Here is a 25681-nt window from a genome sequence, read left to right as displayed (position 1 = left end):
GGCCAACAATCTAAAGCGATCGGTCTCAAACGCTACCATGGGCACCAAGACACGCCACCAATATGAACTGAGCTGTTGAATGCGGCGAAAAACATCCAAAGTGCGAGTCAAGAGTGGAGATTGCTTTGGATACCATCGGAAGAGAGTTTGGTGAGCAGTGCAGGGTGCCACACCGTATCGAAAGCACGATACGTGCTTGTGTGTGTGCGTGTGTGTGTGTGTCATTGTGTGTGTGACACACTGACACACACTGACAGTGCAGGGTGCCACACCGTATCGTATTGTCTCGGGATATGGCTCTGATCTCATGTCTGGCATTGTGGACCTCCATTCATTGTTGGGAAAGCAGGAACAGCACGTCCAGGGTAGAGTGACCTGGTTTGAATCCAAATTGATGATCAGAAATCAGGCCATTGGAGTAGAGAAGGATTTAATGTCTGAAGCGATGATGGACTCTATAACCTTGCTGATGATTGGAAGATGGCTGATTGTTCTGTAGTTGCAGGGATCTGTTTTTGCACCTTTTTATGCAGAGCAGTAATGTTTGCTGATTTCTTAGCAGATGGCTAACATCACTGCCCTGCATAAAAAAGGTGCAAAAACAGATCCCTGTAACTACAGACCAATCAGCCTTCTCCCAATCATCAGCAAGGTGATGGAATCCATCATCGCTTCAGACATGAAATCCTTCCTCTTCTCCAATGGCTTGATTTCCAATCATCAATTTGGTTTCAGACCAGGTCACTCTACCCTGGATATGCTGCTTCTGCTCTCCCATCAATGGATGGAGGTCCTCAATGCCAGACAGGAAATCCGAGCCGTATCCCTGGACATATCACGTGCTTTTGACACAGTCTGGCACCCTGCCCTACTCACCAAACTCTCTTCCCATGGTATTCAAGGCCATCTCCACTCATGGCTCGCAGACTTCCTCTCCTGTCGCAGTCAACGTGTGGCCCTAAATGGAGTTCTTTCATCCCCTCTTCCTGTGCAGGCTGGAGTTCCTCAAGATAGTGTTCTGGGCCCTGTTCTTTTTCTGGTTTTCATCAATGATCTCTCGGACTCTCTGGAAAATCCTCTATTTCTCTTTGCCGACGACTCCACCCTCTGCCGTACCATCTGTCATCCCTCAGACCGGCAAGCAGCAGCTTCTTCGCTCACTGCAGATCTGGATAAAATCACAAACTGGTCCAACACGTGGAACATGTCTTTCAATCCAGACAAATCTCACACTCTCACTATGTCTCTTCGAAAGGACCGTTTACAAAACCCCCCCATACACTTTCTCAACAATCCTCTGGAAGAAGTCTTTTCTTTCAAGCTTCTAGGTCTCACTATCTGCCATGACCTTTCCTGGGAAAGTCACATTTCCAACCTCACCTCAAAAGCCAGTCGCCGACTGGGAATCCTCCATCGTGCTAAGTCCTTCCTCGGCCCTCTTGAGCTCCTGACCACTTACAAAGCTTTTGTCCATAGCCTGATGGAGTACTGCTCTCCCCTCTGGGCTGGTGCTCCTGCCTCCCACCTTTCTCGGCTTTACGCTGTCGAAACCAGGGCATTTAAGATCATCGGCATCTCCCGCAATGAAGCTGAGTCTTTGGGCCTCTCACTCAATCACCGCAGGTTGGTCGGTGGTCTTTCTGTCTTCTACCGACTCCTCTCCAGCCTTGCCCCCCCTGCTCTCTCTGCGATTTGTCCCCACCACATTTCCACAGGGCGCTCAAGGTCCGCCAACAACCCCCTTCTGGTAAAACTACCAAAATCACGAATCACTGCTCATCTTCACTCTTTCATTCCTCTTTTTTCCCGCTTTTGGAATAAACTTCCTCACTCTATTCTTTCCCATTCTTCCCTCCAGTCTTTCAAAACAGCTGTTCACCACCACCTCTTATCTTCCCCCATCCAAATCCTCGATCTTTTCTACCCCCGATAATCCACCCAAGCCCACTTCCTTCATTTCTCCTGCTTTCCTTCCTGAAAGTCCCCGAAATGTCCATCTTCTCTTCGCCATGTTCCCCGTCCCATCCCCATCCCTCTCCCTTCCACAGTTCACCTAATGTGTCTGTTCCCCACTGTTTTGTCCCTTCCACTCCCGCCCCTCTTGTCTCATGCCTCCTTGCTGTGAGTTGTGTGTTAGCTCTCATACGAGCCTCGACCAAGGTATACAAAAAAAAAATGGCAGATGACCTTGAGCAAATGAGAGGGTGAATAGAACAGTGAGAGGGTGAGCAAGTGAGCAAGAGCAAGAACAGCAGAGACGAACAGGGCCCAGACACATCGGGAGACAAACACAGCCCAGACACATCGGGAGACAAACGCGGCCCAGACACATCGGGAGACAAACGCGGCCCAGACACATCGGGAGACAAACGCGGCCCAGACACATCGGGAACAAATACCACCCGGACACGTCCGGAGCTGAGCCGTCCAGAAATAAACACCGCCCGGACACGTATGGAGACAAACTCCCAACCAGACATAAACACCACTTTGAGACTTGATCAGCTCACGCTAGATTCTATTAAAAATAAGCACGAGTCTGGTCGAGTTTTGTCATTTTAGTTGGGTGTGCATTTTTAATAATTACAAGTTACAGATATATGTATATATATATATATATATATATATATATATATATATATATATATATATATGTATGTATGTAAAAACAAGATCCACTCCACTAATTTGAGCAAAAAAGTGAAATGAAAGGGTCTGCTCTCGCTTTTTTGCTCAAATTATAGGAGTCGATGTCGTTTTTACTTTTGGTTGGAAGCACCTTCTTCTTCTTTAACAAATGTATATATATTGCTACATTTGTAAGCATTCGATATCGCCTGAGAGCAGATTGGAATTGTAAGGTCAGGCCAGATCAGGTCTATGACTTGCTACAGGTACCATGTAAACCTGTACTAACCTGTTCCATGGTCGGGTTGTCGGCGACTAAGCCATCTCCCCCACCAGGTTTTCTGGTGAGGAGGGTGTTTGGATATGGACACCCAGCAGGATTAAAAACAAAACCTGTCAAAGGGCGGAGGAGCTCCTTGTGAGCCAACGTCCATCCATCTCTGGTGCCCAACTGTGTCTGTGGACGTCCTCCTGCAGTTAGGTACCTCTTTCTAGGAGGTTGTTGGCAAGATTTGCACTCTGGCCACTGTAAAACACTTCATTCCACAAAACATATACGAAAAAAATGCAAAGAAAACTGAAAACCCACTCCATCGGAGTGCTTCCTGTGCAACTGCCCTTCACAAGGCAGCTCACCAGATGAATGGATTCGGGCAAACCCTTCGGGACCCCCATTCTTTGACGGGAGGAAAAGCACAGGAGTAGCCTTCCTGGGTTGGATTGTGGTGGTGTGTGGCGGGTTGGTGCTGAGGTGTCATCCACCAGACAGCAGTCTCCTCAGGTTAACCTGAGGCAGTCCCTTCTGATGGGTGCCTGGAATGTCCTATCCTGAAAAGAGAATGAACACCTGTCTCTGCTATCATCTGATCTCCAGCGTTTGGACATCGGTATTGCAACACTCTCTGAGGTTCAGAGACTGGATAGTGATGAGATCATGGCGTGTGGTTACACCTTCTACTGGTCTGGTGGCTCTGATGGTTACCATCCACAAGGGATTGCTGTTGCTGTGTCCAATAAGCTGACTCTCGTGATAATTGATGTAACACCGGTCAATGAGCATATTATGAAACTGAGGATTCATCACTCCTTGGGTGTCGTTTCCCTGCTCGACTGAGGTGAGTGATCTCAATGTGAAAGAGGCATTTAATGCTGCGCTCAAGTCTGTGGTTGATCAGTGCCCCAGGTGAGGTACTCTTCTCGTCTTAAGGGAGTTTCAAGGCATCACCGAGCACTGATAGTGATGGTTATGAGACATGTGTTCGTCACCACGGATCTGGAAGTGTGAACAAATATTGCACTAAGTTCCTTGATTTTGCAAGAAATTGTGGACTTCGGGTGGCTCGTTCATGGTTTCAGCACCCACAGGCTCATCGTTGGACTTGGTATTCTAACACTGGTGGTGGGGCAAAGATGATTGACCATGTGCTCGTTGATGGGTACTGGAAGATGATCCAGAACTGCAGCTTCTACCGGAGTGCTCAGTTCCTCAATACTAACCACAGGCTTGTTATAGCAACTCTGAAGTGGCAGCTTAAATCCAGGAGAATGGTACCATCCCAGTCTCGGCTGGTTGTTTGGCAAGCTCAAGGATGAGAGGGTTGCTGAAGAGTTTGCGAACAGGCTGAGTTGGGATGTGAGGGGTCTGAGTGTTTTGCAGAATCCTGAAGAGTTGTGGAGTGCCTTCAAGACAGCCATCCTTGGTGTTGCCGGTGGATGTCTTGGAACCCACCGTCAGGCAAGAAGAACTTTGTCTCCCAAGTGATACTGGATGCCATTGATCAGTGTCACAGGGCCAGGCTTAATGGCAGAGTTGAGCTGTTCAGGGAGTTGAGGCATAAAAATAATTGTGCACTGAGGGTGGTCGAGGAGGCCTATGTCCAAGGAATCTGTGAATGAGTAGAGCATCACCTCATCAAGTGATTCTCATCCTACTTGCAGGGGAATCCGTGCATTACATTTCTCCAAGCCCGTCCCTCGGTGTACTGCAGTTTGAGTGGATGGTGGTGTCCTTTTGACAGAGGAGTCCGATGTGAAGGCCTGCTGGACCGGTTACTTTGAGCGGCTGTACCAGGCTATTCCACCAGCTGTTGAGTTGGATATCAGAGGTGTTACGTCCCTATTGCTGACCCTCCAATTAACTGTGAACCACCTTTGTTTGTGGAAAAACAGGCTGCCACGAACCATTTGAAAGGGGGTGAAGCTGCTGGGATCTGTGGCATCCATCCTGTCATTCTCAAGGCTGGTGGAAATGCTGTGCTCATGTTGTTGCATGTCATTCTGTGCTCTGTCTGGAACGCAGGCATCATCCCAACTGACTGGAAGCGGGCCCTCGTTGTCCCTCTCTTGAAAGAGAAAGGTGTTTGCCAGGACTGCAACAGCTGCCGAGGGGTGATGCTGTTATCTGTGTCAGGCAAGGTCTTTGCTCGGATATAATTATTGATAGTGTTCGCCACCATCTGCTTGAGCACCAGCGTCCAGAGCAGTCAGGCTTTACACCTAAGAGGTCAACGATTGACCGTATCCTTGCTCTTCGAGTCCTCACCGAACACAGATGAGAGTTTTGGTAAGTGCTGCTTGCAGCCTATGTCCATCTCTGCAAAGCATTTGATTCAGTGGTGCCCAGAAAGCTCAGATGGGAGAGCACTGCGATGGTTCAGTAGAGAACCTGGGTTTGAGTCCCAGTCTGAGCACGTAACTTTCCCACATTACGCATGTTTCTTTCCTGTTCATTTATAATTGAATTACAAAAATGATAAAAGGCAAAGAATATCAACAAATGGGAGAATGACAAAGGAGCAAGAAAATACAAAAAATAATTGGATCAAGTTGGGATTGACAAAGAAGGCTCATTGGAATTACGAAGAAAAGATCAGCTCAACTGGGACGGAGAATGAATAATAATAAATGCCCAAGATCAAGGACATGACATCATTGGATTAAAAACGATCATGGGACTGAGCCGGACGGACAAGTGTAGGTTCTGCATGATAGAAACAGAAAGTACTAATCACCTGCTTCCGGGATGCAAAAAAATTATCATCAGAACAACTTTACACAACATGGCACAACAAAGTATGCAAAGTTATTAATTTGCATATCTGCAAAAATTCAACATCCCAGTTCCAGAAAACTCACAGAAACACGAACCAAGGACAATCATTGAAAATATGGACGTCTTGCTCACACATGACCTGATGATCCCATCGAGCGTGAACATAGAAAACAAAGCCTTGTGACCGACCAGCCTTCTCAGGAACAAAAAGGAAAATACATCATTTCTGATTGAAACATCAATCAGAACCCAGCTATTTTGGCTTAAATAATGCAGAAATCAAGAAAATGACCAAATACCAGGACCTCAAAAATGAGATAAAAAGATCTTGGAAGCTGAAGAACATCGAAATTTCACCAGTGAAAATTAGAAGAACAGTAATAATGAAGAAGAACCTTCCTGAGATTTTGAAAACCATCCCCAGGAATATTACCACAAACTTACTACAATTGAAGTCAGTCCAGAGTTTGGTGACGATTCTCAAAAGATCTCTCGGAACAAATCTCTGAGAACAACGACGTCGAACAACTTGGTCCATGAACTGGGATCCCCTACCGAAGCGGACGTGGATACTTTGAGTCCTGGATGGACTTCGTTCCATCTCCTGAAACCCTCAGATGGAAATAACCAACGACATACACGCACACACACGCACACACACGCACGCACACACACGCACACACACGCACACACACGCACACACGCACACACACACACACACACACACACACACACACACACACACACACACACACACACACACACACACACACACACACCCTTCTCCTTTTAGCAGTCGATGCAAAAATCAAATATAATTTCTCTTGTGGCCTCAGAACCAAACAAACAACATAATGTTTATGAAAGCCCTCCCAGCTCCCCCCCGCCACCCCCCCCCCCCCCCCTCCACCCCCAATGTGATTCCTATCATCATTTTAAAAGATGATTTTCACCTTCCCCTGTGCATTCACAAGCCCCATATATGATCTTCCCATCGGTGTTTAAAAGCACTTGAACCAGATAAGGTGCCTCCCTCCATTTTTTTCGTTGTGCAGGTGCACCCCACATTCAAGCTTTCTCTCAGGTACGTTACAATGTACCTTCCACTTGTATAAGAAGCTCTTTGAGCCATTTCATATAACAACCCTTAGGCCTTAGTTATTTTATAACTTGGTTTACGGATCCACCGACGGTATATTTGCTGAAATGAAATATAAATAGAAAACACATTTTAGCCTTTTATATTTATACATATTCTGCCAAAGGTGCAAAAGTTTCAAAACCCGAAATGTAAATGTCAGCATTTATTTTCAAAATATAATTTCGTGCGTGCGCGCCAAAATGCCGAGTCACCTTTAACCGAGCTGCGCAGTAGAACTGTGCAGTCGTCTTCGGTCCTGGCATCTGAGCAGTGGCCAGCGTGGTTCAGATTGACTGTGGTTTCTGGGGCGAAAGTGATTGTTTGTTGGTTTTTTTTTCTTTTCTTTTTTTCTATACCTTGTCGAGGCTCATGTGAGAGCTAATACACAAAGCACAGTAAGGGGGACATGAGACAAGAGAGGAGGGAGTGGGAAGGACAAAACAGTGGGGAACAGAGACATTAGGAGATCTGTGGAAGGGAGAGGTATGGGACGGGGAACATGGAGAATAGAAGATGGACATTACAGGGACTTTCAGGAAGGAAAGCAGGGAATTTGAAGGAGGTGGGCTTGGGTGGATTATCGGGGTTTGAAAAGATCGAGGATTTGGATGGGGGATGATAAGAGGTGGTGGTGAACAGCTGTTTTCAAGGCCTGGATGGAAGAATGGGAATGAATAGAGTGAGGGAGTTTATTCCAAAGGCGGGAAAAAAGAGGAATGAAAGGGTGAAGGTGAGCAGTGATTCGTGATTTTGGTAGTTTTACCAGAAGGGGGTTGTTGGCGGACCTTGAGCGCCCTGCGGAAATGTGGTGGGGACAAATCGCAGAAAGAGCTTGGGGGGGGGCGAGGCTGGAGAGGAGACGGTAGAAGACAGAAAGACCACCAACCAACCTGCGGTGAAGGAGTGAGAGGCCCAAAGACTCAGCCTCATTGCGAGAGATGCCAATGATCTGAAATGCCTTGGTTTCTACACCGTGAAGCCGAGAAAAGTGGGAGGCAGGAGCACCAGCCCAGAGTAGAGAGCAGTACTCCATCAGGCTGTGGACAAAAGCTTTGTAAGTGGTCAGGGGCTCAGGTGGGCCGAGGAAGGACTTTGCACGACAGAAGATTCCCAGTCGGCGATGGAGGCGAGGTTTGAAATGTGGCTTTCCCAGGAAAGGTCATGGCAGATAGTGGGACCCAGAAGCTTGAAAGAAAGGACTTCTTCCAGAGGATTGTTGAGAAAGTGGATAGGGGGATTTTCTAAACGGTCCTTTCGAAGAGACATAGTGAGAGTGTGAGATTTGTCCGGATTGAAAGACATTTTCCACATGTTGGACCAGTTTGTGATTTTATCCAGATCTGCAGTGAGCGAAGAAGCTGCTGCTTGCCGGTCTGAGGGATGACCGATGGTACGGCAGAGGGTGGAGTCATCAGCAAAGAGATATCGAGGATTTTCCAGAGAGTCCGAGAGATCATTGATGAAAACCAGAAAAAGAATGGGACCCAGAACGCTACCTTGATGATCTCCAGCCTGGACAAGAAGAGGGGATGAAAGAACTCCATTTAGGGCCACACGGTGACTGCGACAGGAGAGGAAGTCTGCGAGCCATGAGTTGTTAAGAAGTATGTCAGCGGTATAAATTCAAGTTACTGTATTGGTGATTTAACCACGCAACATCTTGACGACGAATATTCTGGTTGAACTATTGCATCAATTCAGTGTAGCAACAGGGATGATTCGCACGCTACTCTCGATCGTGCCGATTTTGTTTCCGTCGAAAGTTGTACACCGCTGTTCGTATTGAAATATTTCGGTGCCTGCGAAAGTTTCCCTGCGAGATGCTGATATTCATCCTTTAATGGACCAGAAATCAGCCTTTGATGTGCTCATGGGGATGGGAAGATGGTACGATCAGATGCCCACTGAAAACTAAGCTGTTTATGGCTCTGATTGACCGTTTTGAGCGTGTTGACTCCGAGTCGACACCTTTTTTTTAATCATATCCAGCACTATGCACTGGTGTGCATGCACACATCTACGACTTGGACAGTAATTTTCTCAGCATTGTTTCCATTTGTTTGATGATCCAACAGGTTCCTATAAGAAAAACATGCCAGACTATATTGTAAAAACAAGTTTTAATCCTTCTTTATTGTTTTTCACATGAGATGATACAGTGAACATGGGCATCCTGCATTTGAATGGTTTTCCATTTTCAATGTTTTCTTTGATCCTCCTGGTCCGGGATTTATATTTATCCCCCCCCCCCCGTCCCCTCCCGCCACCTACCCTTGTCTTTTCCATGGAACATCCGAAAAAAAAAATCATAAAAAGATATTTCTAAAAATTGAAATTACATTTATATTTATATTTCGACCTACCGACCCTACATTTTAGCTGAAGAACTGCGTAAACCAAGTTATAAAATAACTAAGGCCTTACCATGCACGTACGATAGCAGTTCGCATTCCCCGAAGATCTGTTTCTCAGGGTTTCTACACATGTGTGCCGAGTATTCTGGGGCAGATTACGTCATTTTAAGGTTCCATATTGTTGCCCCACTGCCATGCTGTAAATTTAACTTTACTCACCAACACCAGTTCACACTAGACTATGTACAGTACCATGAGACTAACCCTAACAGCTTAGTTTTGAAGTTATGGAGTAGACACACTGACACACTGACATTTATTGTTATCGATCATTTACCTTCTTCTTTTGTAATTTCCTCTTTTCCATCATCCTCTTTGGGTGTATAAATAAGCTCTCCCTCTGCCGATACATCATTACTTTCATTCCTTTTTTTGAGGGGAGTTTATCCTTTTTGTCCTCATGATTTTACTAACTTTACACTGAATTTTTTGTTTGTGATGAAGTATGAATACTCAATTTGTAGTGTTCCTCATTACTTGCAAACAAATAATCGAGTGTAAAGTTAATAAAACACATGCAGGTCATTCCATCTATGACCCCACAAAGAGGAACAGTGTTCCCGCATTCGAGACACTGTACGAAGTGGTGTAACACAGTCGCAAAATAAACAAGAACACTCTTGAAAGCAACCAATAATTTTCTGCAACGCCTTGTAATATCTTGGGCATCTGGTCCTTATACTGTATTGATTGAGATTGAGAGCATCCTAAAATCCTGAACTAATTAATGGATGCACTACTTGCTCTTGTGCAGATGAATGTCTGCCTGAGAACGGGGAACAGATCCATGTCGGTTGACATATTGATTTCAGACATCGAATGCCCTGCAACACTTGATCTTAGTGGGAAATCTGCTTGTCTGGTAATGGAAGGCCAGGCAAGAGTTGTCTCCATTGGCAAACCAAGTGGTTTCAAGACATTTGGTGATTTAGCAGATGTTTTCAAAATGTCTGTCTTTCAGTCAGGCTCGTCATACGGGTGCATAGATGTTATATTTGACCAGTATAGATATGAATGTATTCAAGCAGATGCCAGGCAGAGGCAAAGAAAGACCGCGCGACCAACACGATGTGGGATTGAAGGAAGAGATTTTCCACTTCCAAATTCCTGGTCAAACTTCGTCGCCTTACCTGAAAACGATGCAGATCTTGCCACCTGGTCAAACTTCGTCGCCTTACCTGAAAACGAGGCAGATCTTGCCACCTGGTCAAACTTCTTCGCCTTACCTGAAAACGAGGCAGATCTTGCCACCTGGTCAAACTTCATCGCATTACCTGAAAACGAGGCAGATTTTGCCAGATTAATGCCAGAAGAGCAGCTACTGGGAAATACACGGTGACAAATAAATTGTTGTCCTCAGTGAATTTGCAGATGAACAGGAAGTCAAGTAATCTCATGGAGCCACTAACCTCACCAAACCTAGGGCAACACACGAGGAAGCCGATAGAAGGCTTACACTACACGCAATCAATGTCCATTTTGACACGGTAGTTCTATCAGAACAGGATGGAGATGTCCTTCTTCTACAGGTATCACATTTCAGCAGCATGAATTGTGATCACCTGTGGATGATGACAGGACCTACAAAGGAGAGAAAATATATACCCATCGATGCTGTCTTTCACAAGCTCCCACCAGTGCACTTCTGCTCTTCCATGCTTTTTTCGGGTGTGATACACCATATGTGGTCAGCTTTGAAAATGTTCCTCCATCACTATAAGCCACCAGGTGATTTGGGAGAAGGAAACCTGACGCCCAGGGAGCTTAAGTGAGTCGAGATGTTTGTGTGCATAATGTATGGCAAGGACAATGTTGATTCTGTCAATACCCTGCGTACTATCATGTTTACAAATGCCGGCCATCGAGAAAACTTGCCCCCAATAAGTGATTCCCTCCTGCTGCACATACAGCATGTGCATTACCAATCCATGGTCTGGAAGGAGTCTAACTGTCCAGTACCACATGTTCCAGGTGGGAGTGAGTTGGGATGGAAGCGGGATGACACATAGGCCTTCAACCCATTCTGATGACTCCTTGCTCCTTACGAGATGCTTGTCTCGAAATAGTATGTTGTTGATGGTGATGACACTAAACGGTTCCGTTCCGTTCATGTTCAGTTCCGTTCATGTTGATTGCGGTTCGGGGTTTGGAGGGTCGACAGGTCTCCTTCGGGGCTCTCTGCTGACGATCTCAAAGTTAAGTTTCCGGTCGTTATCGGTCCCGTTTTAACTGTTTATTTTTCTCACCAACATGTTACTGTGTGTTCCCAGTTCGGTTTTGTTTCAAAAATCGTGCTATTTTGTGAGATTTGGTCGATGTTGTCTTAACGGGTGCTTGAAGCCAAGGCTTGAGGCCTACCTGTTCACCTCAGTGTACGATCGTGTTTATTTGTTTTTTCTCCCCATTACCTTCAATTTCTATCTTCCCCACTTTCCTAACACCCCCATCCCTCCCAACTAATCACTCTATTTCTTATCTTAAGTCAAAAAAAAACAAACAAAAAAAAAACGCCACCTTTCTCCTGTTTCTGCTTCTTCTTCTTCTTCATCACCTTTCTTCTTCCTCCTCTTCTTCTTCCTTGATTTTTTTTCGACACTTCCATGACCTAATCTGTTGAAAACTTTCTCAAACATTAATAATAATAACAAAAACGATCTCTTATAATGCTTCATCTTCCTCTTTCACACGTGTGGTACTCTTTACTGTATAATAATGCACTACTCTTCTGCTATTTAAACAGACTGCTCTCAATTCGACCTCTCCTTCATACCTTGCCTAAAAAATCCAACTGTAACAGCGTTTCTTCTCTCCATTCTCTGAATTTGCCTTTATTGCATCCATCAGGATTTGTGTTAAATCGCATCTCTGACCTAAAACTTAACAAAAAAACCCAGTTTGCTATGAATGTTCACTTTCCATCAACCATTCTTTTTTTCCAACTTCAGTGCTCACTCACAGCTCTCACCCCTCACTCTCACTCTCAAAGCAACCATCCCACTCTTTTCCCTCCAAGCATCCTCTCACCTCTCTCAAAAATTCCCCCCTCACCTTTCTCCCACCTTTCATCCCCCTCACTCATCCTTCTCAAATTTCCCCCCCCCTCTCATGCACAAAGCTGCCTCCTTCCACTGCCCTCTCACCTCCATCTCTTCACTCCACCTCCTCAAATCCTCAACTGCCTTCTTCCCCCTCTCTTGTCCCCGCTCTCCCCCAGCACAACAGAGCCTTTTCTCCTCCTCATTCGGCCCCTCCCCTAGCTATTCTGCAATCCGCCACACTCTTTCAACAACCCTCCTTACCTCCCCCCTCGTCCCTTGTCCTACCCTCCCATACCTCTTCATTAAAAGTGTTGACCTCAAATATCCGGGGCCTTCGCTCAAACCTTTCAGATCTTTCCATACAGGCTGCCACTGACAAACCAGACATAATCTGCCTAACAGAAACTTTCCTCCCCCAAGACATGTCTGACTCCCAAGTATCTCTCCCTGGTTACTCCCTCCTCCGGTATGACAGACCTGAGCCTCGTCCTGGTGGAGGAGTTGCGCTCTTCATCAAAGACTCCATTCTTCACTCTCCATGCACTGCCCTCACTCTCCCACACCCCCAGGAATACCTCTGGCTAAGGCTTTCCCTCCACTCCCACCTCATGTTTATATGTGTACTGTACCGTCCACCTAACAGTGATGACTCCATCTAAACCTCACTATCCGAAAACATGGACAATCTTATATCTTCTCATCCAAACTCTCTCTTCCTCATATGTGGTGACTTCAGTTGTCATCATGCCAGTTGGCTAGGTGTGGGTACCTCTCTCACCTTTCATGGCACCTCAGCAAAAGCTTTCTGCGACTTATTGGGACTGACTCAATTGGTCAACTTCCCGACCCGGATCTCAACCAATGGTACTCCATCTCTTCTGGATCTGATTTTGACAAATTTCCCTGAAATATCTGTTGCTCTACCTCCGCTCCAATCGGTTCTTCTGACCACGTCCTTGTCAAAGTGGACATCTCTCTGGCTATTATCAGAGAACCACCTCACCGCCGTCGAGTCTGGCATTTCACGAAAGCCGACTGGCAGGGTCTCCAAGCAGCCATCAAACTTATAGACTGGTCTCCTATCGCTACTTTCTCCAACATCAACTCATCCTGGGAATTCTTTCAAAGAAACTTGCTCTCCCTCATGCACAGATTTATCCCCTCTCGTCTTCAGTTGTCCTACCCTTCCTCCCGTCCTTGGTTCACTGAAGCTTGTGGTGAGGCAGTTGTCCTGAAACAACTTGCCTTTGCCTCATGGAAAGCAAACCCAACTAAGGGCAATCTCAGTTCCTTCCATAAAGCTCGGAACAAGTGTGTATCTACCCTCAGGAGAGCCAGAAAACAACATCTTTCTAATCTCAAGTCTGAACTCTCAAACCTCTCTCCCTCCTCAAAATCCTGGTGGTGTCTAATCAAATCTGTTTCTGGTGTATGTTCCCCCTCCATCCCTCCCTTACCTCAAATGGCCGCACTGCTGATACCGCACGTGAAAAAGCTGAATGCCTAAACTCGGTGATTGCAGCTAAATCTTGTGTCCAAAACCCATCACCTTACCCAGTCGCACCGAACTGTCCCTGGAATCTGTGTCCTTTTCTCCTGACAAGGTGGAGAGCTTGCTGTCAAACCTCGACTCAGATTCTGCAACCGGTCCAGACGGCATCAGCCCACGTGTCCTCAAAGCCTGCTCTTCTGCTCTTGCTCACCCTCTCTCTATTCTATTCACCCTCTCATTTGCTCAAGGTCATCTGCCATCTGCTTGGAAATCAGCAAACATCACTGCCCTGCATAAAAAAGGTGCAAAAACAGATCCCTGCAACCACAGACCAATCAGCCTTCTCCCAATCATCAGCAAGGTTATGGAATCCATCATCGCTTCAGACATGAAATCCTTTCTCTTCTCCAATGGCTTGATTTCCGATCATCAACTTGGTTTCAGACCAGGTCACTCTACTCTGGATATGCTGCTTCTGCTCTCCCAAAAATGGATGGAAGCCCTCAATGCCAGACAGGAAAACTGAGCCGTATCCCTGGACAGATCACGTGCTTTTGACACGGTCTGGCACCCTGCTCTGCTCACCTAACTCTCTTCCTATGGTATCCAAGGCCATCTCCACTCATGGCTCACAGACTTCCTCTCCTGTCGCAGTCAACGTGTGGCCCTAAATGGAGTTCTTTCATCCCCTCTTCCTGTCCAGGCTGGAGTTCCTCAAGGTAGCGTTCTGGGCCCTGTTCTTTTTCTGGTTTTCATCAATGATCTCTCCGACTCTCTGGAAAATCCTCTATATCTCTTTGCTGATGACTCCACCCTCTGCCGTACCGTCAGTCATCCCTCAGACCAGCAAGCATCAGCTTCTTTGCTCACTGCAGATCTGGATAAAATCACAAACTGGTCCAACACGTGGAACATGTCTTTCTATCCGGACAAATCTCACACTCTCACTATGTCTCTTCGAAAGGACCGTTTAGAAAACCCACCCATCCACTTTCTCAACAATCCTATGGAAGAAGTCCTTTCTTCCAAGCTTCTGGGTCTCACTATCTGCCATGACCTTTCCTGGGAAAGCTACATTTCAAACCTCGCCTCCAAAGCCAGTCACCGACTGGAAATCCTCCGTCATGCAAAGTCCTTGCAAAATGCAATAAAGAATCAAGACATTGTTTTTCATAACTTGATTTACTTAACCCAAACTTCACCTTTGTAAGCTCATGTGTATTTCGGATTAGCACCTCTGAATTAGGCCAGAAACACGTCACCAGCTTATCTGTAAAAAGGATGTTTCAGGGACAGCATTGTTTTGACGGCCATTTTGTTTTTATGATTTTACAGAGTTAACCTCAAAAGTCGGCTTGGTATTCCCATTTTTCGGATTCAGCATATTCAAATTAGCTTTAAAAGGTCCGTTACCAACTTTTACTCAAAAATGCCTTCAGGGCTCTTAAAATGAGCGTTTTTTCAGGAATTTGGCCCTGACTTGCCCATAAAGGAGTCGAGATATATTCCATATTACTTCGTGACTTAATTGATAATCATTACCTGTATTGAAGTCAGCTCAGGTCAGGTATGGGAGCATGTGATGGAGCAATGTGTCGCTGTGTCAACTTTCTGCCAGTACACCAGAGGCCTCCATCTGGCCATCCCCCAGGCAGATGCCTGGCCCATCCCCAGCTCCTTGAGATGCCCATCAACCTGCTGCAACCACGAGGCACTTGGTCGGCCCATTGGCCTCCTCCACTCACGAGGCTCCTTCGCTGAGAGAATCTGGTGAGCAGGATCAGCATCAGGAAAACGAGCCACATGTCCATACAGCTGCAGCTGACGCTCATGGACTATGCAGGTAACAAATCTCATTTGAGTTTCTCTGAGTAACCGCTCGTTGGACACAAAGTCTGACCAGCGATAGCTAAGGATTCTCTGAAGAGACCTGGTACCAAAGGAATTAAGTCTCCATCTCAGATCCCTGGTCAGAGTCCAAGTCTCATCTGTAGAGCAAAACTGGAAGCAACAAGGACCTGAACACTTGGACTTTCGTCCTCCTGCACAGGTACTGACAGCACTACACCCCATGATCCAGTGAATCCATGACTCCCCAGGCCCCACCCATTGAAGTCAGAATGTCATTTTGTACGTTTTCTTGGAATAACGTGGTTTCCATTAAAGTTTGCTGTCACCTCAGTTCACCTCTTTATAAATAATTATTTTGTTTGCTCAATGAGACCTGGCATTGAGTTGTAGCTTTTACAATCTCATCGGTCTGTAGAGCGAACGACTGAGCAGGAATGAACTGAGGGCAAATTTTCCAGTGTGGTTTTGCTGATCATCACTGAGCCATGACTTTTTTGTACAACGATGGTGTCTTCGCCTCATTTTAGAAAGTGCACAGAAGTAATGTTGGGCCATTCAATGTGTTCTCCTTACATGTGGGGAGGATTCTGCAGGCCATTCAGAGAGAAGACCATGAAAGTCACTCACTAACAGCTTGGACAATATATAATGGTCAGTAGGTATTATTTATTCACAGACAAGATAGGCCTCTGCGCTGGAGACCTAATGTGTCTGCGAACAGCCAAATGGTCTTTTACCTAAGACCCGAAGTACTTTACCCTCTTCTGGGCTTTGCAGCGCATCTTGCTGCCGTGGCCCATGCACACGTGCCGACCGTTTGTAACGCTCTCCTTTTAAAGTGCGTATAGTAGCACATTTCCATGTGCTTTCACACATAATTCCTCACCTGGTCTCACCTGTACATAAGCTGTCTCCTCAGTGTCACTTTTAACAGCACAAGTTAGTTTAACAGGCTGTGGTACAGTGCATGGCAATCGTACCTACTCGGACCACACGGTCCATACAACAATCTTAGTACAATCTACCTCTGGAACCCGCACCCCCTCCCTTTTCCTCGTAACTATATGTTCCCTTGCAAGGAACTTCAATGCAGGAGGAGTCCATTCAGTCCATCAAAGCCTGTGCTACATTTGCCAACCTGTGGTTGTTTGTCCATGATCTATGCTTTAGATCTGTACACGTAAGATGTTTTTTTTTAAGTCTTCGGGATGACTCGGCCGGGGTTTGAACCAAAGACCTCCCTATTTCAGAGCAGATGCTACAACCGTTGTGCCATCAAGTCGTGTGACCTTTCACGAGGTCTTTTGTTTTTTTTTTGAGGTTGTGTCCATGCTGCACCGAAAGAGCGTGTCAACGGAGGAGTGTCCAGAGCAGAAACCAAACTGGTGATTGACGTTTGGAAAGAGAAACCATAAGACTATAGGTGTGCATTAACAATAGTGAGAAGGCTGGTCAGTCTGAAGCTTAGGGTGCGTCGTCTTGTGACTATATAGGTGTTCTTGTCATGTTTCCACAATGATGGCACAGCTCGAAATAAACATGACAGCTTTTCTTAAATACAAGAATCGGAATTTCATTGAAATAAACAATAAAAATTGCATTTAAACTTGAGAGAAAATACATTGATTATATCCATGTGAGTGTGAATGTGAATGGTGGCTTTTCATGATTGGTGCGAACCATGCTTCGCATGTTGCCACGTGATTATGGTCATTGTTTCCTTGGAAATTATCAATGTAAAACGTTGTAAAATAAGGCAAGTTCGAGCATGATCAAGGGACCGTATAAAGTAATTATCACTGTATGTAATTTTCAAGCCAAAGGTGCAACATGGTCCTGGAGGTCGAAGGGGGCTGCACAGCCTAAACAGTCCCAAATGTCCAATTTTGTGTTACGTCGGCCAAGAGCAAATCATGAAATGGCGATTGCGATGGTTAAATTTACGTTTCACAATGGTCGACATGGGCGTACACACGAAATACCGATCCAGTCCAGTTACATATAAATACACCATAACATATATCTCGATATAAAAAAGAGCTCGGTCTCAGTGTGAGTCTGTCCGTCCATCTCCAGCCATGTGACTATATGTCGATTATTTACGTACGATTGGAATGTACCTTTCAACCCTTTAGACTGCTGAGACCCCATAGACCAATGGAGACCCTCAAAGACACTGAGGATCCTTAAGACGCAAAAGAACCAAAAGTCTCTGAAGATCCAAGTGTCGCCAAAAACACAAGAAGACCAAAAAGACTCCGGAGACCCCCAAGACCTGGAATACCTGGGAAGACCCCAAAGTCTTCCTGGGAAAGCCACATTTCCAAGCTGGTCTCCAAGGCCAGTCGTTGACTGGACATCATCCGTTGTGCAAAGTCCTTCCTTGGCACACCTGAGATCCTGACCCATGCACAAAGCTTTCATCCACAGCCTGATGGAATACTGCTCTCCCGTCTGGGCTGCTGCTCCTGACTCTCACTTTTCTCAGATTCACGCTGTGAAAACCAAGGCATTTAGGATCATTGGTATCTCCTGCGATGAGGCTGAGTCTTTGGGTCTCTCACTCTCTCACTCTCTCACCCCAGACAGGTCAGTGGTTTTTTGGTCTTCTACCGTCTCCCCTCCGGCCTCCCCCCGCCCCCTGCTCTGTCTGCAATCTGTTCCCACCACCCCCCATATTTCCACAAGGTGCTCAAGGTCTGCCAGCAGCCGCTCCTGGTAAAACTACCAAAATTAAGAATCACTGCTCACCTTTATTCTTCCATTCCTCTTTTTCCCCACCTTTTGAACAAACTCCCACACTCTCGTTCATTGCACTCTTCCCTCCAGGTCTTCAAGACAACTATTCACCATCGCATATCTTCCCCCCATCCAAAACCATGATCTTTTCCACCCCTGTTAATCCACCCCATAATTATAATAATTAATTAATATTAGTTGAATGGGAGTTCAGGTGTGCCAAGGAAGGACTTTGTACGATGGAGGAGGCCCAGTCGGCGGCTGGCTTTGCAGAGCAACTTTGAAATGCGGTTTGCCCAAGAAAGATCATTACTGATAGTGAGACACAGGAGCTTTAATGACTGAACTTCTTCAAGAGGGTTGTTAAGAAAGTATATTGTAAGGTCTGTAAACTGTCCTTTTGGAGAGAGATAGTGAGAATGTAAGATTGGTCAGGATTGAACGACATATTCCAAGTGTTTGACCAGCTTGACATGCCACATTTAGCTTAGAGGAGAGAGTCGTGCATTGGCATCCCATGGGTTAGGTGGGTGAGGGGGGGGGGGGGAGAAAGGAGAGGCTTCAACTTCAAAAGCATTGCTGACTGCAGAGAGAAAAGCAACTTCACAAGATGGCAACGCCAGTACTTACTCATCGTACCCCGGGAAGTTATATCACTTTCCCCAAAGTCACAGGCTGTGTTTGCCCGTTTCAAGTTGCCTCATGTATTTGACTGCATGTTTGTGCATGATTTGTGTTGCAGCTCTTCCAAAAGCCTTGGACAAAAAGCAACTTGTATCGATGACGGCCTAACGTACAGGCCTCAATCAAAGGTTCCTGACACTACTGTTTAGTAAACTAAGCACACTGTACTGAATAATGAAACACAGTTTGAACATAAGACTGCAATTTTACAAGATTCCATAAAATAAGCGATTGTTATATGGGTTCGCCAGCTGGGTCACGAGTGGCCACTCTCGCACCCGCTTCCTGACCATTGACCCTGAAGCCGATGAGCTGCAGGTAACTCCGCGGCACGATGAGCTGCCAAGCCACCAGAATTAGTCTGAAACAACAAATCTGGTATGGTGCCCACGTCCAAATCCTGCGTTACCTTCCCTGTGAATTCGTTACCTGAGATAAGGCCTGCACTCTCAACATTTTCACTATATGTTGTTATCAGACTCCGAGCAAGTTACCGTCGATGAAAACCTTGGCTACTGTTTACCGTCTACTGTAGAGAACCAGTGGGGTGAAACTCCCGTCTACTAATTACATACTACATCTCACCAATGGAGAAAGACAATCGAGCAGGTTGGAAATTACAGGTTTTTGTTTAATTGAGCACGTATTTACTGATATATGCAGTGTCACATGAGAAAGATTTTGGCCTTTATGCACGCAAGCCCCTTCGACAGTCAACCTTATCTCTAAACAAGACATAGGCACCTCATACATTCCGGGAAATTAGATAAGAAAGTGAAAGTGCTTGATGTGTCCTGGTTGTATTGCCTGCAGTCCACCATTTGATGATGTCATTCCCCAAGGTTGATATGGCTGGGTATTTGTATTTTCCCAAATCGAGACGCCAACTAATTGATGGCTGATTATCATTCCTCGTTTGAACTAGGATGTCACCTTTACCTGGAGTATGATGCTCTGAAACTGAGCAATGTGACTTCATTATGTCCTGTATATTGATGACGTACACAATGATACAATTCAATAGCACCTGTACAAAATTCTCACAACTCGATCCGGGTGTTCCAGGGCTTTGTGCAGGATAGTATATAATATCGGTTTGTACGTTGCAGCCTTGATGAGCCTGTTCATGGAACATGGGAAGTTATGAAGATTGTGATAATGAGACAAATATATTGTTCACGTTTTCATAGTTCTGTGAGTCAAGCAGAAGTCATAATTGTGAAGTTTTGCAGGTTTGGAAAAGTGTGCAGGGGAGAGAATATTCTCCATTTAACTACTTTCAACTTAAGATTTATTTCCTCCAGATGGAACTTTTGTTAACTTTCCGTTGAGGGGAAACATGACGTTGAACCTCTATTTTCAAATTTTCCATCCTGTGTCGCTTGCATTATGTACATTGTCTTAAACCTTTACAATTCATTATTTAATTCACATTTCGGGGTGTTCAATTTCCCATGCCATGCTCTGCGTTCACTGCCATAGCTATGCCTTTGACATGTCCCTCACACCCCCATATACTTGATCCATGACTTGACATCCCTTTTGGACTACAGGCCTCTCCCCACGATTCTGCCATTACGAGGGATATCAACCGTACTTTTCCTGCACACGAACACTTCAAAGACAGTGGTGGAGATGGACAAGATGCACTTTATAAGATCTGCAAAGTGAGTTTTTTTTTTGTCTTCCTTTTAGAGTATCGAGATGTTTGTGTTTGGATATTGTACAGTTGTTCACACGTTATCCACCAATGAGACTGACGTACAAATAGGTAAAGCTGGAGTGGAACTTTGAGTCTCATTTTGAGAGAGAAAAAACAATAACAACAACAGAGACAAACAGGCAACCAAAGTATGGCAGGTGTAAAATGGCTGCACGTGTACAGATTTTGGCTTCCAGAACAACTGCTGTTTTAACAATTAAAACTTAATTCACAGGGAGGCAAAATGCAAGCAAATATATAATTAGTACAGAAGAGCAAACTCACAGATAGATGTGAGATGATGGAAGGTACACCAGTTTAACTATATCTAGGTGCACCTGCACTTGCGGATCAGCATGAGATGGTTTGTTGATAAGATCAAAATAAAAGTCGAGCTGTGACTAAAAGAAGCGATGCAGTTCAAAATAAAAAAATAAATAAGGATCTGTTTGAGTGCGTGGGTACATGGGCACATGTGGCAAAACTGCTAATGCCAACTTGCGACTGGTTATCCCCCGCAAGGAGGTTTAGAGAGGTTCTTCTTCTTCATCTTTTGATGGATGGTAGGACATACCAAACATTGAAGTGGCTACACCGCTTAAACATTGGTGGTCACATTACAACATCAGTCACAGCTCTTCCCAGCTGGGAGAAACACTACGAAGTAGGGAAGAATGAAGAGCCAGAGGTGCAGAGAAGATGAGGAATACACGACTTCTGTTTACCCACAGCTAAAAATAACTCAATCATTTCAGTTTATTGAGAACTTCAAACACTGGACAAGGCAGTCCGAAGACTGATATTTGTCAAGTTTACAACAATAAAACAAACTTACAAATATATGCATATAAAGAAAGAATAATAATCAGATAAAATTGCATGAATATGTATATTATTCATGAAAATAAATGTATATAATGAAAATGCAAATTAGCCAGAAAGCAGAAATAGACATTTTAAATTACAACAAAAGGTGTCCAAGCACAGAGCCCCCTCAGCTCAAAGCTCACTCAGCCAGGGCACACAGAGCGCTGGCAGCAGCGAGGACATCACCTGCACCATATCCGCAAACGGCCAGCAGGACCTGCGAATGTCCAGGGTGCACGGAGGGAGCACTGTTGCGGTCCGTGCGCCCAGCCCCCACAAATGGGCTGCAGGAACGGACCTGCAGACGCAGAGCAGCAGGAACAACCGGCCCAGAACCTGGGACCATATGCCTCCACACGTCAACACGAGACCAAGTGCGTACCGCTCCAGCCTCCGGAGCACTTCGTTCGCCCTGGTATCGAGTGTGGCTGCGTGAACTACACCTGCTCGGCCGCTCTTCCCCTTGGGCCTCGGTCATCATACCAGCATCCTCCCTCTGCGACCACACCTGATTCCACCACTCCAGCGGGTCGGACCGGCCCCGACACAGCGATGCCATGGTCAGGGCCACGTTCAACAGATCAGTCACAGCTTTGGCGATAAACCCAGAGAGACTCGGGTCACGTAGCTTGGAACGGCTCGTCAAGCGAAATGCCTGCTTGGGCACAGCCGCTCTGCACGCCACATCCTCGACAGGAGGCCATGGCAAAGTGTCTCCCATGCGGTGATGATGGAACAAACCAGGAAGTGGAAGTGATGCAGCAACGTCATCATGGCGCTAATCATCTGCCGACGTGCTGCCAACCAGATCGATACTCTCAGCTACTGCAGAGCCAAAGGTGTGATTCTAAGGTGAAGGAAGGCCACGTCCCCACCCCACACAATCAGATACAAAGGTTCTGTGCAGCTCTCACAGAGGTGTTCATTTGAAATCATACTACAGTACTCGTATTTAACATAGAGTTCAAAATTAACTCAAGGATATCGTACAATATGATAACAGCATTGATGATAACAATTGTACCAATTATCTATTTTGATGTTTGATAAGAACCTTGGTAACTCAATCTTAACTCTCCACCAATGACATCACATGTGTAACGAGATGGTATTCATCGAATACTTACTCACGCAGCATTGAGAAGGACTTGGTGCAAGCCAACTCTTCTCGTGGCAAATTTGTAATCACATCGATCAAAACATTTGAGGTAAATGTGTACAAATTATACTTTGAAAAGTCTGCTCTCGAGTCCATTCATAAGCCTTTACAAAGTCACTTTTATTCTCGTTCGAGTGTTTTCATAACTACCAAGGCTCATAAAGACACCAACATGGATCGATAAAGTGTAAATCGGGAGATTGTTAAAACGCCAAATTGTATTTCTTTCTCTTCGTCACATTTTTTCACCAGCCAAGCACAACAAGGGCTGAAGCGAATACAATGATTCTAATTTCTAACGTGATGAAGTGACATTGTCTCTGGGCATTAGGCTTTGTTTAATCCACCATGTATGTTATGTGTGTGCTTGCATCATCCAAGTAATATGTGCATGGTCATTTAACATGTGGTAAAGTTTTAATTTCCTCTGTTGAATGGTTTTCAATGTATGGTCTTAAACAAAATGCAGACACACACATATGTACACACTCAAAAAACAAATTGCTAAACCCCAATTTTCACGTCACACGCGCAGGGTAATGACGTTGTTTTTTTGCTCGAACAATGGAGTTGTGCTCCAAACATCAGCCACACCTTGTTTGCCACAGCAGTACAGGCACTTTTATCAAATGTCTGTGAATAAGATCCATTGCAAATTACAACCAGAATGAGCAATCAAAGATTGCACACCCTCGCCCGAACCTGATTTGTGTGGTTGTACAGGATGTATTTTACAGATGTACTCACCTTCTAATTGTACATACTTTATACAGTAAACACGGACTCACATTCTAATTGTATATACTTTATACACGGACTCACATTCTAATTGTACAACTTTATACACGTACTCGCATTCTAATTGTACATACTTTATACACATACTCACATTCTAATTGTACATACTTTATACACGTACTCACAAATTAATTGTATATACTTTATAGATGTACTCACATTCTAATTGTATATACTTTATACATGTACTCACATTCTAATTGTACATACTTTATACACGTACTCACATTCTAATTGTACATTCTTTATAGACGTACTCACATTCTAATTGTACATACTTTATGGACATACTCACATTCAAATTGCACACACTTTAAACACGTACTCACATTATAATTGTACAGACTTTATACATGTACTCACATTCTAATTGCACATACTTTATTAATGTACTCACATTCAAATTGTACATACTTTATTAACCTACTCCCATTCTAATTGTACATACTTTATAGACATACTCACATTCTAATTGTACATATTTATACACGGACTCAGATTCTAAAAGTGGTTTAAAAAATTTCTCTTGTTTTCTTTCAAATGCTTCTTCGCCCGTTAGTTTCTGTCTGCGTTTCTTCTTTATGTCTTCCTGTTGTTTTACAACTTTTGAAACCAACTCTTGATGTTCCTTAAATCTTCTTGCTCTTTCTTTTGCATCCATTTATTTATTGTAAAATATCATTTAATGAATTGTAAAGATCAACAGGGAAATTTTCCTTTTCTTCATCATCCAAGTAGATGTGTTCAAATAAATCCTTTTCTTTAAATATTTCATCAAATTCTTTATTAACATTAATACGAGTTGTAATTTCTTCTTCACTAATACTTGCATCTCTGCTTTTCATTCGTTTGCGTTGAGTTTCTTCATCAACATCAAAACCGAATGATAAAATCTTCACTCCGCTCAGATGTTTAATAATTTGTCTCGTTCCTTCTGGATTAGTTTCTAATATCCCAAGACCACCAGATTTTAGTTTCCTTAACTCACTCTTACAATGTGAATATTTTGTTGTACCAAGAGAAACCTCCTCAAATATTTTACCTTCATTCCTCAATCGCATATGTTCCTCCACTGAAATATGGTGATAATCTTCACCTTTTACTTCTCCAGGTCTTATTGCTCTCGTTGTTGTTGATACAATGCATATCACGGGGTGTTTTTTCAGTAAATTTACAATATTCTCATTTGTACTACACAAGAACCTTGATTTATGAAAGTTTTTTCCAGAAGCAGATTCACCCACAAGATTTATAATAATAGTTGTCATTTATATATGTAATTGTTTATAAAACAAAAAATATATCCCTTAATATCTCATCTTGTTTCACAACAATATATTTATATTTTTCAGTCGTGTGCTTCATGTAATCCCCAAATTCCTAAATCTTTTTACTACATAATGTAGAACAATTATCTCTCCAAAAATTATTTATATCTATTGAATTTAACTTGAATAAAATAAAAGTATTCGCATTGTTTCTGATGGAACGACGAGGAAGTTGAAAGTACGATTGACTAAAAATAAATACAATTACAAGAAGAATGTCTCCCTCTTGTGTCGTAGCTGTCCATTACCGTTTGGTTTCTCTCATTAACACAATCATCAAAGATAACGAGGTTCTTTTTCGATTTATCCAAATCTTGGGGAGACGGTATATCATCCGTATTATCACTAAGAATACAAGTTATCGGTTTTGATTTCTTTTTACATCTCTGTGTATCACAAAATAGTTGAATTATATCTTCAATGTTATAATCATTTAGGTTTTTTTGAAGTTTAAATAAACCGATTATATCTTCTTTTTGAAGACCAGCATTAAAACCTTGTGAGAGTAGTTGATACTCTGGTTGAAAACTCGACTTTGTGAAGATTATTAAATTATCATAATCTAAAAAGTTGGGAGTCAGGTGCATCTTCAAAAGTAAGCAGGTTTTTCCACATCTGCTTCAACCAACTATGAGACATCTTGATGAATTTGGAAGATTTTTATGATTGTTAAATTTTTTCTTATTTTCCCAAATGGGTAAAAAATCATTCATTTATATATTTGGAAAACAGGTTATTTAATTTATTATTGGCTTTTTTAGAAACTTGATATTTTATCCTAAGTTCAG

The 25681-nt window shown here is 44.1% G+C and overlaps 2 protein-coding genes across 15 annotated transcripts in view; both read left to right on the top strand.

Moving 5' to 3' along the window:
• LOC147013640 (rab GTPase-activating protein 1-like) overlaps positions 1–25681 on the top strand; it is a 337271-nt gene that overhangs the window by 196597 nt on the left and 114993 nt on the right. For all 13 annotated transcript variants that reach the window (XM_085855705.1, XM_085855704.1, XM_085855702.1 and 10 more), the window contains one exon: positions 20593–20706. In XM_085855705.1, the coding sequence (XP_085711831.1) occupies positions 20593–20706 (114 nt within the window). The remainder of the gene's footprint in view (positions 1–20592; positions 20707–25681) is intronic.
• Positions 1–25681, top strand: part of LOC147013642 (G protein-coupled receptor 52-like) — a 56737-nt gene that overhangs the window by 8166 nt on the left and 22890 nt on the right. For both annotated transcript variants that reach the window (XM_085855710.1, XM_085855709.1), the window contains one exon: positions 20593–20706. The gene's annotated coding sequence lies outside the window, so the exon portion shown is untranslated. The remainder of the gene's footprint in view (positions 1–20592; positions 20707–25681) is intronic.

This window comes from Eptatretus burgeri, chromosome 14, assembly GCF_056783735.1.
Source record: "Eptatretus burgeri isolate ZD-2024b chromosome 14, Ebu_testis_v1, whole genome shotgun sequence".
NCBI lineage: Eukaryota > Metazoa > Chordata > Myxini > Myxiniformes > Myxinidae > Eptatretus > Eptatretus burgeri.
The sequence above is the reverse complement of the archived record's forward strand: the minus strand, read 5'-3'. Positions and strand labels throughout refer to the sequence as shown.